The sequence below is a fragment of the Mesoplodon mirus genome, assembly GCF_964341445.2.
Source record: "Mesoplodon mirus genome assembly, chromosome: 10".
In the NCBI taxonomy this organism is placed as follows: domain Eukaryota; kingdom Metazoa; phylum Chordata; class Mammalia; order Artiodactyla; family Ziphiidae; genus Mesoplodon; species Mesoplodon mirus.
In genome coordinates this window covers 90,550,013-90,573,473 of record NC_138986.1, presented here as the reverse complement: position 1 = coordinate 90,573,473, position 23,461 = coordinate 90,550,013, and the positions used below count along the sequence as shown (strand labels likewise).

The following is a 23,461-nucleotide window of genomic DNA, read 5'->3' as shown; positions in this document are numbered from 1 at the left end:
ACACACACCAACTTCAGGACATGATTTCCTGCGGGGAGGGAAGGAAAGGTCTTCACTGACATCTGTTTTAAAGGAGAGAGATCGAGGCAAATGTGGGAAATATTAACATCTTGTTAAATGGGGGGTGGGGGGGTACATGAGTGTTTGTTATACAACTTTTTAAAATGTGTTAAATCTTTCACAATTTAAACTTTTAACTAAAATTAAGAACATTGGGAAGAAATGTGCATCAACACTCGTCGTCTCAGGATTTTGGAAATAGTTGAGATTTGTCTCCACTTGCTACGTTTCTAGAATGCCCACGTCTGACGTCTGTATTTTAAACACGACGCACTTGTTTGAATGATTCTGAAGCGGTAACGAACCAGAGGCAGGAGATGAAAGAGAAGATGCAGATTCCACGAGCCCGCCCTCGGCCTGACCCGCCTCGGGCGGAACCTTAGAACCTGGACCGGGCCTGGACGGGACCCCGCTCCAGCCAACCACACCGTCCCTCAACCCGGACGCCTCGGGGCCGGGCGTTACCTGATCGGGCGGCGCCTCCGAGAGCCGCCGGGGTTCCAGGCGGAAGAGAAATCGGGTCGACGCCACGGCTCGCGGTACGAAGAGCGCAGCAACCCCCGGAGCCAGCACCCACGAGGCCGCCCGGGAGCAGGGCACAGGCGCACCGGAGGGGGCGGGGCCGGCCGCAAGCCGTAAAGGGCCCAACTTCGCGCCTCCACAAATCCCGCGAGAGCTGCTTGCCCCTTACCCGCGGGCTGCCGGTTAGAGCATGGTCGACGACGCGGGCGCCGCCGAGGCCCGGGGGAACGGGCTGCTGGGGTTCCCACTTCCGCCGCCACGGATTCGCTCCCGGCCGTGGTGGTTTCCTGTGCAGGAGCTAAGGAACCCGCTGGTGTTTTCTTTGGAGGCATGGCTGGCCGACTCGATCTTCGGTGCGCGACCCGGGGCGTGGTGGTGGCCCCCGAGTCGGGAGAGGCCGCTGAGCCGCGCTCCGCAGCCCTTTCCGGGCGCGCGGGCCGCGTGTGATGCGCGGTGCCCGGCTTTCTGCCCTGCCCGTCCCGTCCCCTTCGGGCCAGCTCCTCCTGCCCTTCACCGTGCCCCGCTCAGTCTCTCCTTTCGCGTTCAGGCCCAGACCGAGCCGTGGTTCCGGAAATGGAGTGGATGAGCCAGGCCCTGCTGACGGTGGACGCAGTTCACGCCGGGAAGTTGGTGGAAATCACCGTCTTCGGGCGGCCAGCTGTCCAGCGCCGGGTGAAGAGCGTGCTCCTGAGCCTGGCGTCGAGTCACCGGGAGCAGCGCGCCCGAGGTGAGGGGCATGGAAAACGTGCGTGGGGAGGGAGCCACGGGGGAGCCACCTGGCCGTGCCTGGTCTCCTCCCAGCCTCCGTCTTCCCAAAACTCCCAGTATGCCTCACGTGGTCCCTGGGCATCCCTTGTGAGTGGAGTCCAAACAGGACCCTGGGAAAGTAGGCTGAGATGGGATGCATTCAGGCCCCTCACTGCCCGTGCCAGCCTCAGCTTGGCCGCGCCGCTGTTTCCAGGTCCTAGGTTCAGAGCTTCCACCCCGAAAAACGGTACTGCCAGCACACATCCACCCCCATGAAGGAGCAGTTTGAAACAGTGAGCATTTTTCCTTCTCCAGCTGAGAAGATGGAACAACTCGAGGAGTTCTTGAAGGCCCAGGCACCAGGTCCCCAGGTCCCCCAGAGTCCTGTTGCATAAGTGCTCTCCGGGGCATGAGAACAGTCCTCCTTCCACTACTAAAGTTCAAGAGAAGCAAATATCCTTAAATCTGTGCATTTATTTTTTTCCTGTATCTCGATGGATAGCGGTTTGATTATTTTGCTGCAAACGTGAGTTTGTAGTGCCATTCTAGTAAATAAATGAATTTCCTTTTTTCCAATGGCATAAAGATCTTGGCTCACTCAAAATTAAGCAAATTTATAAAAGATTGACTCTGTTCATTCATATCTTGATGTGAGAGGCTGATAGGTGGTGGGTTTATTTTTGTTTTTTTCTTAGTTTCTATCGTTTTGAAACTACTAACCCTTTTATGATTTTATGGTCAGAGTCAGGCTCTCACACACAGGGGGCAGAAATGCAGGGTCTGCTTTGGGTTTCTTTTGCATCATTTGTTTTAAAACTTTAATGTGCGTAAGAATCACCTCGAGAGCTTGCTAAAACACAATTTCTTAGCCCCTTTTCCACTGATTCTGATTCAGTACATTGGGCCCATGAGTATGCATTTCTAACAAGCTGTTAGATAATGCCAGCGCTTCTTCTCTGAGCCTCTCACCTTTAAGCTGGTGTTTGGTCCCTGAGTAGCAATCAGTGGGCCCGTGTGTTTTCTTGCAGTGGAGTCTCTGACCGCGCACGTGGGTGGGCATTCCAACATGCAAGCTGAGGCGGTCAGTATTCATTCTGCTGGTGCTGTGATTTACCAGAAAGAGCCACGGTAATGGGCAGCTTGTGCATTGGCAGGTGGCCTTCCAGCCGGCTGTCTCCTCTGCCTCCCTCGCCAAGCAGGTGTCCTGCATGGGCTGGGTTGTTTTTCCATTAGCCTTTACAATGCTATGACCAATCTCTGCAAAACAGTTCCAATCCCATGCTGCTTCCACTTTCAGGAAGCAGAATTCTTGGAGGAATGATTGCCAAGAGCTCTGTGGCTTTAGACACAAAGTTGGAGTTGATTGAACTCATGCAGTTTCTTCCCCCCTTAGCAGTAGTGGATTCTAGCCGTTTGCAAGGATTTTAAACGCACAGATACATAAATCTTTGATTACAAGGGATATTGAACGTTATTCTGCTTCACATTTCTGTTAAACACTTTTATACATTTTTCTTTATTCATTTCTGTCATTACTTCTTTCAACTCTGAAGATAAGGATTTTTATTATCTGTAAAAGCTTTTGTAACAAATAATGGTCCGTTACAACCAATACTGTCCACCCCTATGCTTCTCAAATTTTTTGCATACGAAAAATGTTTATTGTATGTAGTTAAACCAATTACCGTTTTCTGTGTGATTTTTCCCCCTCATCCTCACGTTTTACATTTAAGCTTAGAGTGCCTACTTTTTCTCCGTTTGTAGAAATTTGATGAATATTACTACAGGTTTTTTCCTGGTGGGATTTTTACAAAATTGGACTATTTTTGACTGTTCAACATTTGGAGGAAGAGAATTATGCTTAATACGTGTCCAGTTTTCCAAAAATTATTCAAAACTAAGTTAGTAAATGATCCTGTTTTCTATCCTCTATACACGTTAGCATCTTGAAGTCTTAACCCCCAGTACCTCAGAATGTGACTGTATTTGGAAATAGGGTCTTTAAAGAGGTAATTAAAGTAAAATGAGGTCATGTGGGTGGGCCAGTATGACTTTTTTTAATAAGAAGAGGAAATACAGACACAGGTATGTGCATACACAGAGGAAAGACCAGGTGAGGACACAGCAAGAGTAGGGCTACGTCTGCAAGCCAAAGAGAGAGGCCTCAGAAGAAACCAAACCTGCTGACACCTTGATCTTGGACTTCTAGCCTCCAGAACTTTTAGAAAATAAATATCTGTTGTTTAAGCTGCGCAGTTAATTATTTTGTTACAGTAGCCCTAGCAAACTCATGCAACGTTTAATATCTAAAAAGGGTAGTTGCTCTGTCATTCTAACTTTCAGAATTTGGGAGTAATATTAGCTATATATTTATTGTTAAGAGCTTGTATCACATACCAGGCCCTTGAGCTAAGCACCAAAGTAGGATTCTTAGAGCCTAAGTAAATTGCTGAGATCACAGAGCTAGGACTTGGGGGTGGGTGAGATTTGAACCAAAACGTTGATTCTAGGATCTTACCTCTATAATATACTTTCCCACGTGCTTTTATTTTTCTCCACAGCTGAATTTCAGCTCATTCTCTGTGTGTGTGTGTGTGTGTGTGTGTGTAAGTGTGTGTAAGAGGAATTAGAATATACTTAATTTGTTAAGGCTCCACAGTATTTGTTATTCTATTGAGGGACAAGACACATGTTTTTTTGTTTGTTTGTTTGTTTGTGGTACACGGGCTGTCACTGTTGTGGCCTCTCCCGTTGCGAAGCACAGGCTCTGGACGCGCAGGCTCAGTGGCCATGGCTCATGGGCCCAGCCGCTCCGCGGCATGTGGGATCCTCCCGGACCGGGGCACGAACCTGTGTCCCCTGCATCGGCAGGTGGACTCTCAACCACTGTGCCACTAGGGAAGCCAAGACAATGTTTTTTTTCCTAACAAGTTGCTACGGTAGAAGCATCTACTCGTACCACACTGACAAATAGCATTGTTGACTTTTCTGATGATAAACATACTTATATCCTCCATAGTTTTAAATAAGGCAATATAAAAAGTATGAAAATAATTACTCAAAAAAATCTCACTGCTCATATGGTCCTTTCAAGTAGCTTTCCATTACTCCCAATATTTCTCTATAATTTTAGTAAACATTTTATTTATGTATAGCATTCCATTCATACCCAAACCATGTACATCCACAGTGTGAAAAGATTCATCAAACAATACAAAGGGGACACATGCATGTAGCCAGCAGCCAGAGAAGAAAAGATACTACCAGCACTCCAGAAGCCCCCATTTTTGCATCCTCCCCAAGGATAACTACTATTGTGACTTAACTATAAATGGACTCAATCTAAGATTTGTCCATGTTGCCAGCAGTTGTAGTTCCATTGTATGAATAAACCTTAATTTAGTTTTCCATCCTGTTGATGTACATTTTGATTGTTTCCTATTTGGACTTACAATGAATAGGGGTGCTATGAAGATTGTTGTACATGACTTGGTGCATGCATATGTGCATTTCTCTAGAGTATATGTCTGGGATTGGAATTGCTGGGTTATAGGACGTGCATAAGTTCAAGTTGCTAAGGTGACTGAACCAGTTGACTTTCAGCAGTGTATGAGACTTCGAGTTGCTCTACATCTTTGTCAACAGTCGATTTTTATTTTGGAGAATTTAGGTATTAGTGCTATTGCACTGCAGTTTTTAAAAAGTAATCACTTCATTGGTTCCATCATATAAAATTGTGAGTGTACAGTTCGCTTTCTTTTTTAGTAAACTTAAGAGTTGTGCCACCATCAGCAGAGACCAGTTTAGGAACATTTCCATCACTTCACAAAGTTCCCTTATGCCTGTTTGCAGACAGTCTGCTGGCTGTCTCCACAAATTGCCTTTTCTGAACATTTAAGATAGGTAGAATAATATTCAATGTAGTCTTTTACATCTGACTTCTTTATCTAGTTGGACTGTCTCTGCTTTTTGATTGGGGGACTTAATGCATTCTAATTTAATGTAATCATCAGTATGATTGGATTTCTGTCTGCCATTTTGCTTTGTTTCCTATCATGTCTTTTGTTTTTTTCTTCCATTTTGTTAGAAAAATTTTTATATACACTTTTTTTTTTTAAGATTTAATGTTATTTATTTTTGACTGTGTTGGGTCTTCGTTGCTGTGCATGGGCTTTCTCTAGTTATGGTGAGCGGGGGCTACTCTTAGTTGCAGAGCGTGGGCTTCTCTTAGTTGCAGAGTGTGGGCTTCTCATTGCGGGGGCTTCTCTTGTGGAGCATGGGCTCTAGAGCACAGGCTTAATAGTTGTGGCACATGGGCTTAGTTGCTCTGCGGCATGTGGGATCTTCCCGGACCAGGGCTCGAGCCCATGTCCCCTGCGTTGGTGGGTGGATTCTTATCCACTGTGCCACCAGGGAAGTCCCTGTGTACACTTTTAAAGTGATTTTCTTCCCCTTTGTTTTGCCTTAGGGATTATAAAAATCTAACTCATTACATTCTGCTTCAGATTAGTGAAAAGGAGGGAAGGAGGAAGGAAAAACAGTTGAATAAGTGGAGACACTATGTTCTTAGATAGAAAAGTCAAGTGTTGCCTATTTGTGGTCTGTTGTTCCCAGAACTCAGTGCAATTCCAGTTATAGTCACAACCAGTTTTTAGGGGCTGAGGCTGTAGGATGAGCGTCCTTAAAGTCTGATTTTACATGTGCTTCAGAGGGACCCGAGAAGGCTATAATAAGGTTTTCTGGGGGGGGTTGGTTTTTTAAAATAAATTTATTTATTTTATTTGTTTTTGGCTGCGTTGGGTCTTTGTTGCTGCGTGCGGGCTTTCTCCATTTGTAGCGAGCAGGGTCTACTCTTTATTGTCGTGCACGGGCTTCTTATTTTAGTGACTTGTTGTGGAGCACAGGCTCTAGGCACGTAGGCTCAGTAGTTGTGGCTCGTGGGCTCTAGGAGTGCAGGCTCGGTAGTTGTGGCGCATGGGCTTCGTTGCTCCGCGGCATGTGGGATCTTCCTGGACCAGGGCTTGAGCCTGTGTCCCCGGCATTGGCAGGTGGATTCTTAACCACTGCGCCACCAGGGAAGTTCTATAATAAGGTTTTAACTAGGGTCTAGTAAAAAATTCTGATGAGGTAAATAGGGCAGATGTGTATTAACTAAACCGAAGTATGCAGGTGGACATAACAGAAATAGCCTGTCACTTATGCTCCACAGCTGTGTTCCCAAGATTTCCAGAGAACCCATAAACAGCTGAAATTGTATTCTTTGATACCTTTAGTGAGCACACTCAAAGACACTGTCCACACTAAATTATTTGCTGCCAACCAGTTTACCCTGCCCCCAAAACGTGTAGACAGGATTCGCTGTTCTCAAACTGCCTGCTGTCTTCTTTCTTGCTTACAAATCCTGCTCTTGTTTTTTGATGTTTCCTCATGGTTAGATCTAGGTTATATATTTTTGGCAAAAATACTGGGTAAATCATATTGTGTCTTTCTCAGAGCATCACATCAGGAGCCACATGGTTTGTTTTGTTTTTTCCCCACTCTTAGTGATATTGTAAAAGGCCTTGTGTTGATTAGAAGTGTGGAGTTGAGAAATTCTGATGAGGGAAATAGTGCCAACCTGGTGTAACTACAGTGGAGCGGCAGGAGGACCCGGGGCAGACTATCAGCGTGTGCTCCACAGCTGAGCCCAGACGTTTTCCACACAGGCTGTCAACAGTGAACCTTCTTCTTGGGTGCCTCTACTCAGCCTACTCAAAAACTGTTCAGACTGGGGCTTCCCTGGTGGCGCAGTGGTTAAGAATCCGCCTGCCAATGCAGGGGACACGGGTTTGAGCCCTGGTCTGGGAAGATCCCACGTGCCGCGGAGCAACTAAGCCTGTGCGCCACAACTACTGAGCCTGCGCTCTAGAGCCCACGAGACACAACTACTGAAGCCCACATGGTGTGAGTACTGCAGCCCGTGTGCCTAGAGCCTATGCTCCTCAACAAGAGAAACCACCGCAATGAGAAGCCCGCGCACCTCAATGAAGAGTAGCCCCTGCTCGCACAACTAGAGAAAGCCCTCGCGCAGCAACAAAGACCCAACGCAGCCAAAAATAAATAAATAAGAAATAAATAAACTAAAAAAAAAACAGTTCAGGCTGACCTCTTTACTAGCCCTCAAACATTTTACCTGCAAAAATGTACAAATAAGAGTCACTGTTCCCAGAATTCTTTAGTTTTTTTTAACTTTAAAAAATTGAAGTATAGTTATTTATAATATTATTATTAGTTTCAGATGTACAACATAGTGATTCAGTATTTTTATAGCTTATACTCCATTTAAAGTTATTACGAAATAACGGCTATATTTCTCTGTGCTGCACAAGAGATCCTTATTGCTTATCAATTTTTAAAAAATATATTTATTTATTTATTTTTGGCTGTGTTGGGTCTTTGTTGCTGTGCCTGGGCTTTCTCTAGTTGCGGTGAGCGGGGGCTACTCTTCGTTGCGGTGCGTGGGTTTCTCATTGTCATGGCTTCTCTTGTTGTGGAGCACGGGCTCTAGGCGCACGGGCTTCAGTGGCTGTGGCATGTGGGCTCAGTAGTAGTGTCTTGCGGGCTCTAGAGCTCAAGCTCAGTAGTTGTGGAGCACGAGCTTAGTTGCTCCGCAGCATGTGGGATCTTCCCAGACCAGGGCTCGAACCTGTGTTCACTGCATTGGCGGGCGTGTTCTTAACCACTTCGCCTCCAGGGAAGCCCAGGAAGCCTGCTTATCAATTTTATACATAGTAGTTTGTATCCCTTAATCCTATCTTGCCCCTCCCACTGCCTTGTCCCAACTGGTAACCACTAGTTTGTTCTCTGTGAGTCTGTTTCTGTTTTGTTACATACATTCGTTTGTTTTACTTTTTAGATTCTACATATAAATGATAACAGTATTTGTTTTTCTCTGACCTATTTCACTAAGCATAATACTCTCTAGGTCCATCCACATTGTTGCAAATGGCAGAATTTCATTCTTATGGCCAAGTAATATATCATTGTGTGTATACATATGTATACACACACACACACACACACACACACACACACACACACACACATATACACACACACACACACACACACACACCCCACACCTTCTTTATCCATTCTTCTGTTGATGGACACTTAGGTTGCTTCCATATCTTGGCTACTGTAAATAGGGCTGCTATGAACATTGGGAAGCGTGTGTCTTTTCCATAGGAGACTTCTGTAGTTTTTGCCTTCGTTCCTTGACAACTTCCATGGACGGCCTTGGGCCTCAGTTTCCAAACAGAATCTTCCTATCTAAACTCCATCTTCTGTTAATGGGTAAAATACATTCTTCTGTATATATAGTATACATGTCGTTTAAGGAATAAAATGAGCACTACAGCATACCTTAATAGAATAAAATCAATATTTTGGGAAGCCATGTGTATACACCTTTCCCTCAACTAGTTTTGTATGCATTTTAATAAATTGCAAGTCTGACAATTGAACAGTGAGTAGGTTAGCCCTCTCAGATATTAAAACATTGTATAAAGATACATAGTTAAAACAGTGGGGTAGATAGAAAAAAATAGAAAAAATGATACACATGGACATAAAATAGATTGCTAATCTTGAGTCTGGGTGAGTATAGTGAAAGTAGCTTTTGTACCATGTAGTACGAAGATAATTGGTATGGCGATTTTGTAGGGCAGTTTGGCAATATAAAATCTGAAAGGCGCTCATTCTTTAACTAGCAGTTCCACTTCTAGGAAGTTCTCTTAGGGAAATATTCCAGTGTGGACTCAAGGATGCACGTAGAAATTCAAGACAGAAGTTCGTAATTGAGTAATTGGAGAAACAAACTAGTCAACCACTAAGGGAAGGGCTAAATCAAACTGTACCCATCCTGAGAAAAATCAAGCTGCTAGAAGAAGGGGAAAAAAGGTGTATACAATTACGTAAAAGTGCAAGTTAAACTGTTACTTCCGTAAGACAGTAAGCTTGAAATGGCAGATAGGAAGGTCTGGGGACTTTGATCTGGGTGAAAACTTGGATGTCACTGGTCCATGCCCTGCTTGGAGAGGAAACTAGTAAGGTTTTTTTTTGTTGTTTTTTTTGTTTTTTTTTTTTTAAGATCAACTCTTTATAGGCATAAGGAATTTTACCTAAGTGCCATCACATCTAAATGCTTTTATTTAAAGTTCAGTCTCCTTTCCTTGGCTCATCTCCAACCAAGGATGTTTACTGTATCTTACCATTTTCTTTCATAACATCATCTCAGACATGTCTGTGTGTGTATATGTAGGGTATTTTAAACCTAGTTTCAGGACAGTCACAGAGGCTCCTAAATGTTCCATTGGCTTGCTACCTGCTATTCAGTAATCTTTCTTGTAAAGGACAGAATTTGATGTTCTGGTCATGTGGGTGCTACTTAGAGGGGGGAAAAATCAAGATTGAGTCTTAATTCTACTCTGATTTAGCCTCAGTTGAAACTTTGAGTCTGCATTGATTTTGAGTCTAAATGTTTAAGGTTCACTCAGCCTTGCGTCTTCTGAAAATAGTTAATAGCCTATTTGTAAATTCAGCTTTGCATCTTTATATTTCCCTTGTTATAAACTAAAGGCTTATTCAAAATTGGAGTGATCATTACTGGTGACCAAAGGGTCTACAATAGACATACCACTCCCTGCTCTTTAAAATTAGGTTTCCTTGGATTTTTAAAATGAACATTTTCATAGCACTAAATTGACTTGTGCTATTTTAAAAAACTCCTAACACCCAGCTGTTAACAGTTTACTTCTAGCCAGGGCACCAGCGTCCCAGCCAGCAGCCAGGAACAGGAAGCCAAACGGATAGAGATACTACTTCTCTCTACGGTGGTACTCAGAGTACAACACGTGAGTGTATAAAGCTAACGTGTTGTACATCTTCCTTGACACTGTATTATATGTCAGATACGTTTCAATGTTAAAAAGTGACAAGGAGGGCTGGCTCCCCACTGCTGCGGTTACCAGTTAGCAGGGAGGTCACCATCACTGCTTGTGTCTCGCTGGCTTCAGACATCACTGGAGGTCGAGTGACCCGGGCAGGACTTGGAGACGACAGCTGCGCTGTCCTGGCCATTTCAGTTTGCCCCTAGTCGCCAGCAGTTGCCTGAGCTGGGAAGTCTCTGCTTGCAGCGCTATGACACGCCCACCCGTGAGGCCCGTTGAAACCAAGTTTTCGCATCCCTTGTCTCTGAGTAGAAATATCTCAGGCTTGGAAAGGTTTCCCATGAGGACAGACTCGACGGCCCGAGAGGTCCCTCACCTTGCAAAGCCAGATGCGCGCGGTGAAGGAGCACAGGGGAAGCACCTGCGCGAGGCGCGAGAGACTGCAGCCCCGGGCGGCTAGAAAGCCAAAAGCTCTCACCCGCCTCTGGGTAGAAAGCCACCGGGAGCAGATAGTGGCTGCTGGAGGGACGTGCCTGTCTCTCCCCTTTCCCCTGCCAATTAACAGACGTTAGGGAAATTGGATGCTTTATTGGAACTCTTTAGATTCGTGTTTGCAAACATTTAACAGGGAGTGGCGGGGAGCGGGGAAACCAAGAACAACCCACACCATTCTTTTCTCAGCTTCTGCAGCAGCATAGGGTTCCAGGAGGGGCTTCCACTTTGACCTTGCCTGGCTCCCTTGCTCCTGGGCCCGAAACGCGTTCAGAACCTGGTAACCGGACCCTGGATAGCTTCGGGGAAGCTCTGGGTGGCCGCCTCCCGGGCTGCGCCGGGGGACCGCTGGGTGGCCGCCTCCCGGGCAGCGCCGGGGAACCGCTGGGTGGCCGCCTCCCGGGCTGCGCCGGGGGACCGCTGGGTGGCCGCCTCCCGGGCTGCGCCGGGGGACCGCTGGGTGGCCGCCTCCCGGGCTGCGCCGGGGGACCGCTGGGTCGCCGCCTCCCGGGCAGCGCCGGGGGACCTCTGGGTCGCCGCCTCCCGGGCTGCGCCGGGGGACCGCTGGGTGGCCGCCTCCCGGGCTGCGCCGGGGGACCGCTGGGTGGCCGCCTCCCGGGCAGCGCCGGGGGACCTCTGGGTGGCCGCCTCCCGGGCTGCGCCGGGGGACCGCTGGGTGGCCGCCTCCCGGGCAGCGCCGGGGGACCGCTGGGTGGCCGCCTCCCGGGCAGCGCCGGGGGACCGCTGGGTGGCCGCCTCCCGGGCAGCGCCGGGGGACCGCTGGGTGGCCGCCTCCCGGGCAGCGCCGGGGGACCTCTGGGTGGCCGCCTCCCGGGCAGCGCCGGGGGACCGCTGGGTGGCCGCCTCCCGGGCAGCGCCGGGGGACCGCTGGGTGGCCGCCTCCCGGGCAGCGCCGGGGGACCGCTGGGTGGCCGCCTGTCGGACCGCGCAGGGGGACCGCTGGGTCCCGGCCTCCCGGGCTTCGCTGGGGCATAGATGGGTCGCCGCCTGTCGGACTGCACTGGGGGACCGCTGGGTTGCCGCCTCCCGGGCAGGAGGCTTCTCAGAACCTGGAAGAAGAACGAGAGGAGGTCGCACCTGTGTCCCACATACTCTCCACATAGGAGTTACCCCTTCGGGCTGCAGGGGTGGGAGCCCGGAATCAGAGAACGAGGTCAATTTGCTCCTCTGGATCCCTTGCAAAGAGGAAACCCTCTTCCAGTCGAATTAAGAGGATGAGACCGCTGCCCCGGCACAGCCAGGACGCACCAGAATCCCTCCCAAGGAACCCGGGGCCTGCCTAGGGTACCTTTCATTGTTCCCGGCCCCGTACTTTGCGCCCGGAGTTGGCGGTGATAGTCAGCCAAGTTCATGATCATCGTGTATACATCCTTCTGGTAATAAGGCCGTCCAAATATCAAGATCTCAGCCTCGCCGTCCGGGTCCCACTGATTAACGTGAAGCAGGGTCTGCGACACACACTCGACATGCGGGATGTGCTCCCCGCCCAGGCCTGCGCAGGAAGCAACGAGGTCCTGAGCAGTGGGGCCTGGGAGGGGAGGCAGCGGGGGGCCCGCATGCGAGCCAGAGCCGCGAAGAAGCTGCCTGGGCGCGGCCAGCCTGCGGTGAGGGGCGGCCTCGGCCTCACCGCTCGGGCCCGCTCACCGAAGATTGCTTCCACCAGCCAGGCCTCCAGGTGAATTGCCCTCGGACTCTTCAGGTACTCGGAGTGAAACCAGTAGGGCCGCTTGGTGAGGTTACCGAGCACCTCGAAGAGGGTCCCTTCTCGCTGCTCCAGCTGAACGAGCGTCGGAAACCGCTTGGGGGTGGCCATGTCGCTGCGAGCCTCGCAGGGGGCCGTGGGTCCTCTGCCAACCGCCTGCCGCGCGTCAGACCCGCCGCCGCAAGGGCCCCCCGGCCTTATATCCAGGGCTTTCGGCAAGCCCCTCCCCCACCCGCGCCCTCCTCATTGGACTCCAGGCCTCGCCTCCGAAGCCCGCAGCCGGGGCTTCTTCCCCGGAAGGCGCAGCTGCGCTGGGGCGCGCGCCCAGGGCGCTCTCGCTGGGCGGTAGCATCTGGATCCTGCCACTTCCCCGCGCGCCAGGCTGGAGGCCACAACCGGGAAGCTGCGGAAGCCTTAACTGTGGACTCTGGGCGGCCAGGACAGCCCCGGAGACGTAGGGAAGATCCAACGTCGGGCCGACAGCTTTCAGAGGAGCGAATCGGTATTTGCAGAGACCCGGATGCCTTTCAGACAGTTATAATGGGACCAGTTGAGCGTTCCCGAGGGATTGGAATAAACTTTAACGGAAAATCTAATTAAGTACGTCGGAAAAACAAACGCTCAAGGAGCAGAAAAAGGTATTCGGAGGCCAAAGTAAGCCCCTCCCGACTTCCTCCTGAACCCTGACCACTGAGCACCCACCCCAGAGGCCACCGCATTTCCCGCTTCGGCCTTAACCTGTTAGAGACGGCTGCGCACACCCAACAGCGCCTGGTCCGTGTGGTTTGCACCCCAGAGGGAAATCCCTTGAAAGTAACACGGTTATAGCTCCATTTCTTGATTTTTCTGTCCAGCTGAAAGCATTGCCTATTAACTGCTGCCCAGAGTATTAAAAATTCTCCTGTCCTTTTATCTCTAATTCTTTGTGTCCTTTTATCTATAAAGGAAACACTCTCAAATATGTTTAATGAGCCTAATGGTTTATTCTGATTTGTTCAGGGCAGTAGATAAATGGAAGCCAGCAAAATCGGATAGTAAATTTGGACTGAGTATCATAGATAGAGCCGTAATAGAAGCAACTTAAAATCGTTTGTAAATAAGATATAGAGTTCGACATATTCTACTGGAGAGTTCTCACTATACTCTCCCTCAGGTCGTCCCCTCCCTCAGGCTTCAGGCTTCAGACGCACTGTGCCCCCTCCCTCGCGGGTTACACTGAGACCTAAGAAATGGGAAGCCCCGACAGTCGTGCAGGGCTGGAAGCTGCCGCGAGCGGCCTGTGGCAGAGGGTGGCTCAGTGAGTGTCCCTGCTCATTGCTCTTGGCCCTAAGCCAGCCTGAGATCAGCTGCCTGGCTAGGCCTTCAGGAAGGGCGGGGTTGCGCTGAGACTGAGCGCCAGGCTCGCTCATCGGCCCTTGGGGTCCCCAGAGCCCCGTGGAAAGAGCGCACCCTTTCCGCCCACCGCGGCCTGCACGTGGCCGAAGCCGAGGCGGAGCAAGTGGAAATGGAAGAGTGCGTCGGCCTCCCGGGCTCCCACTGCCGCGGAGGCCTGGCAGGCGCGGGTGGTGGCCGGAGCCCGCAGGCTCGCGGGGCCCCCCGGGGACGCACGTCGGGGTGTCGCTGCCTGGGCCCGTCTTCGGAGCGAGTCGGGCCGGGGACTTTCCAGGCGGTGGGCCTCGCGCCTGGGTCCCTGGTCGCCGTCCTTGCTGGAGTCTGCGCTGCGCTTAGGGTCGGGCTTGCGGGCTCCACTTCGCCCGGCGTGACCCCCGCTCACCACCCTCCCTCCGACGGCGCTTTGCGGGGCGCGGCTCCGCGCCCGCTCTCCTCTCCTCCGAGGGGGAACCGGGGACTCCTGGACTCGGCAGTGCCCCACGCGCTGGGCGACGCGAGGTCGCGATCCTCGGCGCCCGTGGAAGGAAAGGCGCGGGCCAAGGGTCCGCAGGTTCCGGCCGCAGGCGCCCTCACAGTCGCTTCCGGAGCTCCTCCATCCCCGGCCCCGCCGCTCCGTCTCCCCCGGACTCTCGGCTCGGGCACTGCCGCAGTCTTCGGGAGCTCCGGAGCCAGAGCCGGAGCCGGGAAGCACGTCCCCGGACGTGCGTCGCGGGAACCGGGCGCTGGAGGCCTGAGCGTTCCCGGTGCTGGGCTCTCGGGAGACGAGGTGCAGGCGCCGGGCGGGTCGCGTCCGGAGACTGGAGAAGCCAGGGCCGCTCGGGTGCCGGCGGTGGCTGTGTTTCCAGACCCAAGCGCGAAGCTCGTGGGGGTCGTGCCCGCTCCCCGCGCGCAAACCTTGGATCGGACCCAAGTGATGGGCTAGAATCTTCGCACAGGGGCTAAGGAGGGGGAAGACAGACTGCTCATGGGGGGTCTGGGCTGCGGTGACTGCTCTGGGCCTGGGGGAGCACTTCCTGGAAACTCTGGTAAAATCCCGCGCCCGTGGCAGGGCGGAGGGTCGCTGGCCAAAGAGATGCTGGCCTTTTCCTCAGAAAGAGGAGGGAGGAATGGGTGTTGCCGGGACTGCCTTTACTGTGGCAGCGTCCCGGGATTCTGCAGACTTCTCTCAGTTTGGCCCTGCCCCAGGGGCCCTGGGTCAGTTCCTGAGTGATGGTCCAGATGAAAGGCCGCTGTGTGTCCTCGGGCTGCAAGGCGTGACCCTCTGGGGACCGTGCCCAGCCATGCGCTCCGGGGTCCCCTCGGGCTCACACTGACACGCCAAGGGGTGGATGGCTGGAACTTCAGGTGTGGCTGACCAAGAGGTGCCCTGAGTCTTCCAGAAGGCCCAGAGGAAGAGCCCTGGCTGCCTCTGGCACCTCTGGTTCCGTGCACCTGGCACGTACCTGCCTGACCTCTGAGTTCCGTGGTGGGGGGACATCGTGAGCTCCCTGCCAACTGTCCACTTTCCATGTTCCCTGCCCAGCAGTCTATGTACTCAGAGTGGGAGAGAGGGAGCATCCCCTCCCTCTGGCTGAACCTGAGGTTCCCACCTGCTTCAAATGAGAAGCTGCTGGCAGGTAATACTTGGGATCGAGAGTGAATTTTAAGTGGTTTCGTCTCATGTGTACTCACAGAGCCAGGCTCAGAAGCTAAAGGTGGGCCTGGAGACACAGAAACAACTGCTTCCTGGGGATAAAAGAAATTAAGATAGGAATCCCTATCCCCCACGCAGGAAGGAGCTGGTGGCACCTTTTTGAGGAGGGCTCAGGGAGGGGGAATCTAACTCCCCTTAGTAAAGCACACTACTCTCCTACCAGCAATTTGAATCTGCAATTCTAGGTTCAATATCTGTTAATGAAAAATCAATCCAGAGTCACTTCTCCCAGTGGCAAGGCAAACAGCTGAGAATCCTTGATAGGAGTGGGGAAATGGGTGCTTATAAACTGCTGATGTGCCACACCTGTGCTGATTCTAAGCATACACAAACTCCTTAGAAAGGATGTTAGTCATTAGTATACAAATTTGTTTGATAGTCATACTTTTTGAGCCTGTAATTTAAGTCCCGGTTGTTTATTGTATAAGTTTGTACCGTGTTACAAGTTTGAAATAAGTGTGTATAATTACGCAGGCTTCTCTCTAATACTCTTAAGTTGGACACAATTCCTGTGCTCATCTATCTGCTTCTTTAAATACCATATCGAGGGACTTCCTTGGTGGTGCAGTGGTTAAGAATCTGCTTGCCAGTGCAGGGGACACGGGTTCGATCCGTGGTCTGGGAAGATTCCGCATGCTGCCAAGCAACTAAGCCTGTGCGTCACAACTACTGAGCCTGAGCTCTAGAGCCCGTGCGCCACAACAAGAGAAGCCACCACAACGAGAAGCAAGTGCACAGCAAGGAAGAGTAGCTCCGGCTCGCCATAACTAGAGAAAGCCCGTGCACAGCAATGAAGACCCAAGACAGCCAAAAATAAATAAATAAATACCATGTTGAACTTTCGGCCAAAGAAATGCTGTGTATATGGGGGATGGGGGGTATTTAGAAACCATGATAAAGGAAGTCCTCACTAGGGGATGGTTTACACTTTGTTTTTCCTTCAGAAGAGTTACTTTTTATTAGCTACCTGACACATTAGTACTTTATTTCCCTTTCATTGAAATTGAGAACTACGGAAGAGTAGAAAGAATTCTGTGTATCCTTCACTGAGAACCAACTGTTGATATTTGTCACACTGATTCTCTCTCTCTCTCTCTCTCTCTCTCTCTCTCTCTATATATATATATATATATATATATATATATATAATTTGGGGGGTTCATTTTTGTGGGGTGCTGAACTATTTGTAAGTGAACTGGAGATATCAACACTTTACATATTTCAACATGTTTCTTGTTAGAACAAGTACCTTTTCTTATGTGATAAAGGCACCACACTCTAGAAATTGTATATTATAGAACATAGTCTAATGCTATTTTACAGTATAGCCCATGTTAAAATTTCCTCCACTGTCCTGAAATGTTCTTTCTCTGTCTTTGATTCAGGGTTTGAATCATGCATAGCACTTGGTTGTCTCTTTATTAATAAGATGATCTTCTGCTTTTTTGTTTTCATGGCTTTGACAAACCAGTAGTCCATTGGTCCCATTGTTGGTGATGCTAATTGTGGGCTTTGGTTAAGGTGGCATCTGCCCTCCAAGTCGCTGTTGTGAAGGAATATTTTCTTCTTTGCCATTCATAATCTATGGGCTAGGCTTTCCAGAACTCTTCAATATCCAGTTAATAACATTTCATTTGATAGTTAGCCACTGATTATTATCTGAATTGATTACACTGGTGGCTGCAAAGAACAACCAACCCACAGGTTTGGACTGCAGGTGAAGAGGTCTGCCCTAATAAGTGGCCATGAAGGCTGCTGAGGGGACATTAGATGTTATCAGAACATGATCTTGGGAAAAGCCAGCTTCATCTCTGTCTGTGAAGCCCTAAATATTGAAACACCCCCCCCCATCGGGTAGATCTAGTGCAGTGTTTAAAGTAATCTGGTTTTTAAATGAATAACACAGGTTTGTTTAGGGCCTGAAGGCCGGACCACATAGTTTAGGCCACGTGAGCTTCGAAATCCGGGTAGATTCCAAAGTTCCAGACTCAGGGGCTTCAAGGAACGTGAGCCGTGGGGCACTTCAGAGCCCCCATCAGGCCCCTGGAAGAAAATGAATATCGGAATCTCGTTTTCCTTTTTGTTAAGTGGCCGGAGTGACCCCTCAGATCCCTGAAGTTGCAGGGGTCGCCCTGCAGTGAAGTCCCAGGGTCCGGCTCCCTTAGGCCAAGGAAAGACACGCCCTCCTTTGGAACTGGGAAGGCAGGGACTCGATTTGGCAGCTGGGTGGCCGTCGCACCCCCAAACCTGTACTGCTTTCAAAGGTTCAGGCCCAGCCACTGTTTCTAGAATAACAAGGGTTTCTAGCGCAGTCTCCCCACTCACTCCCAAGGTGAAGGGCTTTTGGTGCAGAGGAAACGAGTCAAAGCAGGTGGGAGCCCGAGTCAACTCAGAGACAGCTGGGCCCACCCGCGCTCGGGAGCCGGAGGTGGGGCGGGGAAGGGCCCTAGATAGTCAACCTGAGACCAAGGCGGCACGGGGCGTGCGGGTCATGGCGAGTGTGGGATTGCGCTGCCGGGCCTGAGACCAAGCGGCGCAGGGCGTGTGGGGCGTGGCGAGTGCGGGATTGCGCTGACGGGCTGGGAGCGGACCGGGGGCGGGGCCTGGATGGGGCGGGGCGGGGCGGGGCCTGGATGCGGGTTGGCCAGGGGCGTGGGGCGTGGCCCGTCCAGGTGCTTAACTTTCCGCCAGAGGCATCTTTCCACCCATTCTAGGTCCCGGCTCCTAGCAGGGTTGGTTTAGAAGCCCTGAAGATGGGGAAGCTGCCCGCGCGGAACGACATCCCACCTTGGGTGGGGGCTCCCGAAGTCTTGAAGGAGCCCGAGGTGTTCCAGGTCCAGACGGGACGTCTGGAAGCCGCGTTCGGTGAGTGAGCCCAGTCCTGACCCGGGTGCCCCGGCCCTCCTGGGCCCGAGCGCTCATCTTCTCACCTAAACAGGCCCCGACGGATCTCGAATCCCATTCGTCGAGCAGGTGGGCACAGTCATGCTCCAGATGAAGGGTCTGGAAACTTCGGACGTCGCCGAAGTCATGGTTTACGGCTCTTCCTTGTGCAAGTTCCAGACCAAGTGGATGCTCCAGTCCGTGGCCTAGCGGCAGCGCGAGCAGCACAAGCAGGTTGAGAGGCCTCATGCCCAGGTGCCCTGGACCTGCCTGTGCAGGCGGCCTGGCTCCCTCCCCTGCGGCCCCCCTCACCCCTCCCTAACTATCCCCTCCGGGCAACCACCAACAGCACCTCGGCCGGCACCCACCCGGGGAGGCCCCTGTGTCCAGGCTGTGCCCCAGACTCCTTGGCAGTGCCGGCCCTCGGTCCTAGGGACCCTGGAGTAAGGCTGTGAGAGGTGGCCGGGGCTGGCCTCCTGGGGCGGGGCCTCCCCACCCGCCATGTTGGAATGAGCCCAGTAGGCCCTAGGTTCTGAGGTTCCCGAGAGTCCCAGGCCCAGGACGCCTAGCTGGGAAGTCCCGGAAAGGAACCCTGGAAAGAGTCAGAGAACTGTTGAGGCTCTTACCCTCTCCCCTCACACTGGCCTGCTGTGGCTTTCTGGTGCAGGGACGCTGCAACCTGAGGAAGCCACGACTTCGCTTGACCTAGCTCCTCGGATGAAGGGAAGCCAGTTTGCAGCCAGACCAACCGGTGGAGAGGGGGCTGCAGCCAGAGCTGCAGGGGGCCTGGTTGAAGCTCTGCGCCAGCCCGACAAGGAACACCCAGCGGGCTTCTGGTCCCTGCCTCTGCCTCTAGGTCCTCATGTCCTTCCCCCCCCAAGGTTGCTAATTACAGAATAAACTTGTAAGCGGTTTCTTGTTGTGTCTTGATGTGTAGTTGAGGTGTTGGAGATAACATCACAGGTGAGGTGGCCCTGGAGCTTAACCCTTAGTGAAACCCCTAAGGCTAGAAAGAGGTTCCGGAGCACAGGGGGGAAAAAGGGTCTGGAGAGAACAAGGAAAAGAGTCTAGCAGTCAAGTTCTGAGATGCAGCTCTGACCGAAAACTCAGGCAACCTAGGAGAGATGCGATCTTCTGGCACTGAGGGTTTCATAGCCTTGTAAACTAAACTGGAACCTGCTGGGTGCTCATTTGCACTCAGCCTACTGCTGCACATTATGTAGGTTGGAGCATGAAGCAAAGTCAGCCTTACAGATAGGTATACAGGAAAGGAGAACATCACACAGACCCCTTGTCATGGTGTCTGGAATTCTCCACCACACTTACAGAATTGCTGCCCTGGCCTCCGAAGGGTAAGTGGGATTAGGGTGGAGGGAGCATTACCATAGGTGGGGCTCACTCCTGAGGGTAGAGGGGCCATCAGAACGGGGGCTACAGTTTTCCCCAGTAGAGACCAGTGTGGTAGTTCACAAGCCGGAATGAATCCCCTCAGGGAGCTTTCTGGCCCTATGACCTTAGCCACATTCACCCTCCTACCCCCTGTCCCTGCTCAGGTTCTAAATTGAAGATAATAGCATCTGACCTCATGCGAAGTTGTGAGATTTACGTAGGGTACATAGAGCGAGCATCACACCAGAAACAAGTGTTGACTATCTTTTGGAGCAATTGAACAAAAATGGGGGAGAAAACCAGCAAGGAGCCATTTTCTGCAAAAGGCATGTGGCCCGTCCATCAGACAACCGTTCTGGTTCTCACTCGGTAAGTGAATGGCACCAGCATTTGGGCCAGTGGTTCAGGCCCCAAACTAGAAGCCGTCCTTGATGCCTGACCACCCAAAAGGACTCCCTGCTCGAGCCCAGTCACCTTGACTTCCAACCTGAGCCTCTCCTGCACCTGGACCCGGTCCAGCTGCCCACCCCACCCCGACACCAACCTGCCTTGCCAGAACTACTGAAAGAGGCTCCTATCAGGCCTCAGGGGGGTCTCTTTTAGTCATCTCACAGTCGGCTCCTCTGCCAGACTTAATTCTTACAACGTTAATCAGATGGCCCCTCCTCCAAAAGGAACTCCAAAATTCTCCAAAGTTTTCCAGCCAACCTAACCCAAGCTCCTGGCCCTGACCTAGAACGCCCTGTGTAACGTGCCACCTGCCTTCATCTCCGCTGCACATCCATATCCTTTAGCTGCCCCTCAAACAAACCGTCGTGTTTCCACGTCAGGGTTTTTATTTTTTGCTCTTCTTCCAAGAACACTTCTCACTTGTTTTTTTTGTTGTTGTTTGCTATTTTTTGCAGTACGCAGGTCTCTCACTGTTGTGGCCTCTTCCGTTGCGGAGCACAGGCTCCTGATGCGCAGGCTCAGCGGCCATGGCTCTCGGGCCCAGCCGCTCCACGGCATGTGGGATCTTCCCGGACCGGGGCACGAACCCGTGTCCCCTGCATCGGCAGGTGGACTCTCAACCACTGCGCCACCAGGGAAGCCCGTCACTTGTTTCCATTAAATTTTTTGGCCACACCAGGTGGCTTGCAGGATCTTAGTTCCCCAACCAGGGATCGAACCCGTGCCCCCTGCAATAGAACTATGGAGTCCTAACCACTGCAACAACAGGGAATTCCCTCCCGTTTTTTTTGAATGATTCTGTCCCCTTCTTCCCGGTGGTCCATGTTCCCTCCAGAGGTCGGCTCCTTCCCGACTGTCTCTGCTTGACCTACTTTAGTTTTGTTCATGGCATTTTAAACATGACTGAGAAGGTAACCGTTCGCCCCACTGAAATGTCAACTCTAGAAAAGTTGGGATTTAAAAAAAATAGACAGTATGTAATATTACATATTGAGGACAGTTTTCTAAGAAAAGGACGCCAGCTTGGCTGCTTGGGTTTGGACCTTGGCTTAGCCTCTTTAGCGATGGAGCAATGAACCTTGTGCTTTGGTTCCCCATTTGTAATAGGGTAAGATGCGTCACATGCGTTGTAGTGAGGATATCAAGTCTTAGAACAATGTCTGACACCATGGGCAGTCAAACGTGATTTCTTGAATGCATGAAGGACAGGCTGCAGGACTGGAGCTGGATTGCTCCCTCCCAGGCTTATGGAGGAGGGACTCCAGCCTCCAGCCCCTGTTCTCACATTGAAGGCTCCGTGAGGGGAGCTGGGAAGTCCTTTGTCAAGGGCACCGTTTTCCTGCCTCCTGGAAATGCAGGATGGTGTGTGTGTGTTTCCTGGAGTCTTTGGAGGCAATACAGCCTTCAGGTCACCAGGAAGTAAAGGTACATTTTGGCATGCTATTGAAGTTCATTTGGAGGAGAGGAAGATACCCTATTGGCATCCTGACACCCTCTCTTCCAGCCATTGAGAATTGCACCAGCACTCTGGCCTGGAAGTCATGGACCACTCAGCACAGCTCCTGCCCAGAATTTTGGAGGAGAAATCAGTCCCACCTTTCCCACATCCCCAAGAAATGATGATTGTTAAAACCATTGGCCCTCTGATTTTGAAGAACTAGACACACATAAATGACGTTCCTCCCGTTTGGAGGGTCAGGAGGGACAGTTGGCTCAGCTCCGTGTGGAAAGAGGCCAAGAGTATCTACAAAGGTTGACCTGCCTTGCAGACTGGTTCCTTCCCGGTAAGAAGAGCTGATAGGCTCTCGTGGGACAATCGTTGGGTGTCAAGATCGGAGGCTATTGCAGGGCCCAAGATGCTACAGGTCAGGGAGGGGCTCGTGTTGGGATCAGGTGGGGTCTGGGCAGGGTCCTCTCGGTTTCCAGGGAAGAGACTGCCTCTGATCCTGGTCACCTCAAGGGGGTCCCTTCTGGCTTTGGGCACATTTTGAATGCAAGGGCATTGGCAAGATACTTCTGGATACCTGTTAACAGTTGCAACAGTTCCCTACAATCTCACCCAGGGACGCCTGCAAACTTCTTTTTTTCTGATCTGTTAGGTGAACAGTCTCCCTTTTGTACTTCTTGCTTGCATCCACTTATGGACGAACAGTTCTGGCCCCCAAATTAGGCTCAGCCAGTGCACCCTTTAAAGAATCAGTTGGCAGTGAATGATTGTGTGTGGGCATATAAACTGTAAAGTTATGAACCCCAATTTGGCAGTGTAGAGGGGGCATAAAAAACTGCCCTTGCCCCTAAGTCTAGAAATTCCCTCAGGGCGGTGCTTCTAAATGTAGAAGACAGCTTTAGGTTAGTTAATCTGTGTCAAAAGTATCAAGCTTGGAGATTGAAGTCTGTGCTATAAATTCCATGCATGCCCTGGACTGAAGATTTTTCAGCATTAAAAAATAAATAAATAAATAAATAAATAAAATCCTAAGCAACACAAGACTTTGAGCAAATACATAGAAAAGTTTTGGAAATAGTAACCTGAAGGTTAAAAAGAAATGGTTGTCTTGTGGTGGTCCTTTTTTTTTTGAGTTTGAAGCTCTTGATCAATTTTCCGCCAAGGGTAAGCGAAAGGGCAACACAACCACTGCAGAGGGTGTGGGTTCGATCCCTGGTGGGGAAAGTAAGATCCCACATGTTGCATGGTGCAGCCAAAAAAATAAAACTGAAAAGAAAAAAAAAGTCAAGGCACAGTTATATGTTTTTTTTTTTTTGACGTAAGGCTGTCCATCAAATGAGGTATTATTGAGAGTTTACACAATCCAGATCTAAAGGCCATGTGACTCCCTTATGGAGATCAAGAAGGAATGTTACCTTTTAAAGAGTTGTCCCAGTGATCTTGGGAGAATGTTGCTCTTTATGGTTGAGCGGGTATTTCTGCAGATGGGGGAGCTCTGCTGATGCATGTTGCTGATACACGATGCAGAGATGCAGAGCAGAGGGGAGAGAGGAGGCCAAAGGGCACAGAAATTTTTTTGTGTTTAAATTTTTCTTGTCTTGCAATGAAATGCAAATTTCCCTTCACAACAGGTAAGGTGCATCTCAACGGGATAATTCCAGTGAGCCCAGACTCTTACATTTTCCCATTCAGAGAAAAGCACGACTATCGCTAACTTGAGATGTCTGTGTTTT

The 23,461-nt window shown here is 50.8% G+C and overlaps 3 protein-coding genes across 3 annotated transcripts; 2 read left to right on the top strand and 1 right to left on the bottom strand.

The window, feature by feature from the left end:
* Positions 1 to 772: 772 nt before the first annotated feature.
* OOEP (oocyte expressed protein) lies at positions 773 to 1,724 on the top strand (the record flags this gene model as incomplete). Its single annotated transcript, XM_082633975.1, has 3 exons — positions 773 to 935; positions 1,130 to 1,309; positions 1,645 to 1,724. 3 exons carry the CDS (start codon positions 773 to 775, stop codon positions 1,722 to 1,724), a joined length of 423 nt encoding a protein of 140 aa, XP_082490101.1.
* A 9,297-nt stretch (positions 1,725 to 11,021) lies between these two features.
* On the bottom strand, positions 11,022 to 12,585 carry KHDC3L (KH domain containing 3 like, subcortical maternal complex member; the record flags this gene model as incomplete). The annotated part of the gene is made up of 3 exons (XM_082633791.1): positions 11,022 to 11,821; positions 12,085 to 12,264; positions 12,417 to 12,585. 3 exons carry the CDS (start codon positions 12,583 to 12,585, stop codon positions 11,022 to 11,024), a joined length of 1,149 nt encoding a protein of 382 aa, XP_082489917.1.
* Positions 12,586 to 18,312: 5,727 nt separating this feature from the next.
* Positions 18,313 to 18,652, top strand: LOC309811202 (developmental pluripotency-associated 5 protein-like; the record flags this gene model as incomplete). Its single annotated transcript, XM_082633790.1, has 2 exons — positions 18,313 to 18,424; positions 18,498 to 18,652. 2 exons carry the CDS (start codon positions 18,313 to 18,315, stop codon positions 18,650 to 18,652), a joined length of 267 nt encoding a protein of 88 aa, XP_082489916.1.
* Positions 18,653 to 23,461: the final 4,809 nt, after the last annotated feature.